The sequence below is a fragment of the Gastrolobium bilobum genome, unplaced genomic scaffold (genome assembly GCF_033153095.1).
Source record: "Gastrolobium bilobum isolate Gb01-03AN ecotype WA unplaced genomic scaffold, APGP_CSIRO_Gbil_v1 utg28843, whole genome shotgun sequence".
Classification (NCBI taxonomy): Eukaryota; Viridiplantae; Streptophyta; class Magnoliopsida; order Fabales; family Fabaceae; genus Gastrolobium; species Gastrolobium bilobum.
The window spans coordinates 193,307-198,813 of NW_026896543.1; the positions used below are offsets into that span (position 1 = coordinate 193,307).

The 5,507-nt window shown below is 31.8% G+C and overlaps 1 protein-coding gene across 1 annotated transcript; it reads left to right on the forward strand.

The window, feature by feature from the left end:
• The first annotated feature begins 4,144 nt into the window (after positions 1–4,144).
• Positions 4,145–4,801, forward strand: LOC133300386 (pectinesterase inhibitor 9). The gene has a single exon (XM_061499917.1). The coding sequence runs from the start codon at positions 4,145–4,147 to the stop codon at positions 4,799–4,801; it is 657 nt and encodes a 218-aa protein (XP_061355901.1).
• Positions 4,802–5,507: the final 706 nt, after the last annotated feature.

Sequence of the window (5,507 nt, forward strand, 5' to 3'; positions counted from 1 at the left end):
TTCATAGCTCAGTGCGCTAAATCTGTGTTGTTAAACCAGGACTGGCCGGTTGAACCGGGAACGGGACCACTGGCCAATCCAGTTCCACTAATGGATCGGATTTGCTTGCGAACCGGATATAAACCAGTGTCAAATTGGGACTGGACTTCAGAGTTAAACCGGGTTTTGAATAAATGGTGCAAAATATGGACGGCAGGCGCTAGGTGTCAAAACCGGATATATATATATATATATATATATATATATATATATATATATATATATATATAGGGAGTTATTAATCTCATGTTGCTTGAGATAGTTCTCTCATGTGTGTGAGATAAATATGTAGGGTCCACACTTTAAAACAAAAGGAAAAAGAAGTGGAAAAAGCTGGCACAAAATTCGATGAGTGTATAAAATGAGATAATTATCTTCAACAAAATTAGAAAAATATTTTCTATATATATATATATATATATAGGGTTTTATAAGAGTTATGTTGTAGGAAAAGTGATTGTGTAATGTTATAGAGATTCGTTTTGCGTGCCTTAATTTTTTATTTATTTTTTTGTTTTAAAAAGTGTGAGCCCCACAAAATGTTATGAGTGTAGGAAAGTTGTTGTGTTATGTTAAAGGATAAAACGAAAACCCATATATATATATATATATATATATATATATATATATATATATATATATATATATAGGGTCAGGATCATTTTACACCAGTGTAAGTTACACTCTTAATCTTGTCCATTAATCTCACTTATATCTAAGAGCTCAAATTTTTTAGTAATGTGAGCCATTTGATACAAGTGGATCAATGGTCAAGATTGAGTGTAAGACTTCTAACTCTTACACCAGTGTAAGAATATCCTGCCCCATATATATATATATATATATATATATATATATATATATATATAAAAGAAATGATCCGTTTACAAACCTTTACAAATTATACTATATATTCCCGGAAGTACATTACTAACCGAGTGTACTTTCGGAAATATATAGTATATAGTTTGTAAACAAAAAATTTGTAAATATAACACTTTATATATATATATATATATATATATATATATATATATATATATATATATATATATATATGAGGTAGGATCCTTTGACACCGGTGTCAAATTTTAATTTTGACACCTCATTTGAGAATCGTTAGATCAAAAAAGATCAATGGTGTCATATGCTTGCAAATCAGAGTCGTTGATCTTTTTTTATCTAACGGCTCTCAGATGAGGTGTCAAAATTGAAATTTGACACCGGTGTCAAAGGATCCTACCTATATATATATATATATATATATATATATATATATATGGTTCAACAAGTGATAATTAGTTACTCATTCTCTCATTAGCTTAATTGAGTCGTTCATCGATCCAGGTTTAACAACATAGTAATAAACGAATCAACAAGTGATGCATTATTATTTTTAAATATTAAATATTCATGTAACATGACCTTAACAACATAGTTGTAAAGTCCGACCCGGTCGGGTCGACCCAGAACCCACTAAATCGATCCTCGGACTGGTTCGGGTCAAACATTGGACCAGTCATGCATCTGGTCAAAATTCGGACAAAATCGGTCAAACCCAGGGCCCCGGTCGAGTCATGCATTTAAAAAATAAAATAAAAATCAAAATTGTTTCATCTTGTAAAAAGAAGTGTAGAACTCATTTTAAAAACTTTTTGTAATTTTATTTGCTAGTGTACTCTTCTACAATGACCTCAAATTTCAGCTTCCAATACTGAAGCAATTTGCGGAATAATAAATTAAGAGAATGTGACATATGTTATTTTTAATGTAGTTGAATTTGAAAAATATTAGTTCAATGTCATTGAGAGGTATGTTTATGGGGATTATGAGTTGAATTTAAATTGACATAGTAATAGCATGCATTTTTATTTATTTATGCTTCATGTTTTAGAACTTATTTAATGAACCTTGTTTAATTCATTTTAGATATGAAGAATATAATTGAATTTATATGTTTATATTTATATATATTTTTATATATCTATATATATCCGAGTCAACCGATCCGACCAGTGATTCATCAGTCCGACCAGTGACCCAATGACCCAGTACCCCGATCAGGTTGATGTCCGATTCGGATTTAATAACACTGCTTAAAAGAGATATCTAGGAATAGAATTAGGAGTTGTGACTTTTTATTTATGTGCGAAATCATGGAAATCAAATGAAAGTTAGACGTGGGTCAAAAGTGATACAATATGGTATATAAATAGATCGATTAGTTTTCAATTTCACTAGCATTGTTTAACAACATATTAATTCCTAGATTGATTTGATTTAGTTTAATATGAGGTGTGAGATTATTAAAAGAAAACATGTGTAGGTCATGTAAAACAACCTAGATTTACATGAATCTCTAGGTATCCGAGCATTCAAACCCTGAAACCTAACCAGGATTACCTAAATTTCAAGAAAGGCATGGTTAGGTAGCATTTAAGATACGATTCCCAATGAAACAAATTTTATTGAGGGCCATCATCTTCTATTCAAACACGATGTTGTTTATCTTATCATTCCTTATCTGGCCTCCCCTGTTCAAAGTTATAATAAAAGGAGCAATTTGAATATTGACTCTTCCAATTCCTATATCTTAATGGGAAAAGTGTGTATCATTTTAAAGGATATAAAGTTGTGTCATTTTAAGAGAGAAAAAAAGGTGAGAGAGTTGACAAAAAAAATAAATGTGTGATCCCACCTTTTTATAAGAGTGAAAAAATATAAGTTATGTTATTTAAAAAGATAAACAATTTTCCCGGTGTTAATACAACCATCAATGCATGTGACGCCACAATACCCTAATTGAAGTTAAGACAAGGAAACAATTTAAGTTATTTAACCACAGAACCTGGCCCTTTAAACAAAAATAAAAGATTAACTGTCGTAGTACAACTTAAAAGGAATACCGCAACAGTTAATGAAAGAGTGAAATTATAGTTTTTATTTTATGAGATATGCAAACGATTTTTTAAGGTACCAAGGAAACAAGAATAAAGAGGATAGTATTCAATAAAAAAAAAAATGTTTATTAAATTGAAAACTTAAAAAATATTTAATAACTTGGTACGTAGAAGTATCTTGGTACATGCAAAATATTGGTAAAGAAAAATCCAATATATGTAAAATATAAATCTGTAGTATAACAAAAATGAGAAACAGAAATCATATTGGACTTTTTTTTTATATACATAATATTAGATTAGCATTTATTATTTCCGCAATATCACTCTGTCTCAATGTCCCACTTGCGAAATTCAACAACCAATAATTGACCATAGAATGATGCATTATTAATTATAGTTTTAGTAATCCAAATTGTGTCTCTTGGAACCTTCTAAGCTTCATTTATGGGGTTGTCATTATATTTTGCCAGCCATCGTTGATCATATACACACGTGTCTTCCATCTTACTTTTTTTTCTTCTTTCCCAGTGGACATAGACCCACTTGAATCGCCTTAAAAACTCCATGTTGTACCTTGATTCAGCCAGCAGAATCATCAACAATCTCTTATTAAACTGTGACCAATAATTCAAGTTTCATACATTTTTCCTTCCTAAGCATCATATTACCCTTTTCTTTCTTTCTTTCTTTCTTCTCTCACCACTTGATCAGAGTTCTTACAATCTAAGTTCAAAAAGTCTAATCCTTTAAACGTGTAACAAGAAAAGTTTGAGCCACATGACTTTACATAACCACTGCACTCAAATAAGGAAATCATGCTTCTTCAACTAGGGTTCACCCCATCTTGGTATTAGGGTGGACTATCTTTGATATGAATCTATTATTATCTACACATACGATAATAATATAATGTATCCTTAATTAATGTCAATGTTAATTCTAATCTCAGATTTCTGACCGACCAGCTCCTATTAATATTTTATAATAGTCCTATAGCGCAACTCATTGCACGTATAATGGACATAAAATAACGTAACATAGGAAAAAAAAACAAGTAGCTATGCATGTGATAACGTGAAGAATTCTCTATATAAGCAACACACCCCAATGCCATTTTCTTCAACTGAAAATCATCATTTGAGAGCTTTGAAAACTCTCTTCTTTGAAACTCATAGCTAACCAAGCTTCAATTGTGATCCAATATGGCACAACTCAACCTCACATTGCTAGTCACTTTCATCTTTCTCTTCTTTTCAATTCTTGCCCATGTTGAACCATCCTTGGCCAAGCATGATTCACAAACAATGACCTACGTGGAGTCCTCTTGCAATGGCACCCTCTACCCAGATCTTTGCATTCGTTGCCTTCAAAAATTTGTCAACAACTCCACCATAGATGGTCCTCAACACTTAGCACATGTTGCCTTATCAGTGAGCCTCTCTAGAGCACTACAAACAAGATGGTACTTGTTGAAAGTGGCAAAGGAACTCAAGGAAATAAAGAACAAAAGGGAGTACCTAACGGTAGAAGATTGCGTGAATCAAATCACTGATAGTGTGGACCAACTTAGCCAAGCCATTAAAGAACTAAGAAGGTTCAACGACCAAGGTGGTAGCAACACCATCAATGATGATGTCTTGTGGCACATAAGTAATGTTGAAACATGGGTGAGTACTGCTTTAACAGATGCTAGCAGTTGTGTGTATTCGTTCCCTGGTCATAGGATGAGTAAGAGAGCAGCTTCTATTAGGGTTAAGGCCAAGAATGTTGCAGAAGTCACTAGTAATGCACTTGCTTTGTTTCATAGATATGCATCTAAGTACATGCAAGAAGCAGCTAGAACCACCAAGAAGCCTTAAAGTCTAAAAAGCTATAGCTAATTACCACCCTTTGTTTGTTCATGTAGATGATTTACATGTTTTTTTTCTTTGGGTGGGGTTTACATCGTTATTATTCAAGTGTAATATGGATGTATCAATGTAATTTCATAAATTATTTGTATTCATAAATGACTCTGTATTTTGTTATTTATTGTTTTCATTAATTCGTTGGTAATGGATTTAATTACAATCCTTTGGCTGAGGCTGTCTATGCTAGCCGGAATGAATTCTCATGTTAAAAGTTTTATATGTGAAAAATTTGTGTATCTCTCATTTCATAGATATTTGATATTCACAATTGTTAATTAAACTCCACTTATTTAATACATATAAGGAAAGAGATTGATAATTTTTTTTTTCATAAGAATACATTTCCAAACCATCGGAAAGAAAGGAGACTTATCTTACCGCAAGATTTAAGACAAAGGCGTGAAGGTGATGATAGAATTAGAATATTGATATGTGAATGCAAAGAATAATTGCTTGGTTCAGCCATGATACGCCCACAACCAACTACAAAATATCCACACAAGCAGCGTATTTTCCCCCAAATAATATATTTAGTTTGAGGGAAAATGTTATCCGAACTATATTGCTCGAATTTTTTATATATAGCACCAAGCAATTTGTTTCTACCAAAGCAAACCAATTGATTCAGTTCAATCAGTATTTTGTTAACTACATT

Excerpts from the sequence above, each read along its gene's own strand:
- LOC133300386 (XM_061499917.1), top strand. The coding sequence starts at position 4,145 with ATGGCACAACTCAACCTCACATTGCTAGTCACTTTCATCTTTCTCTTC.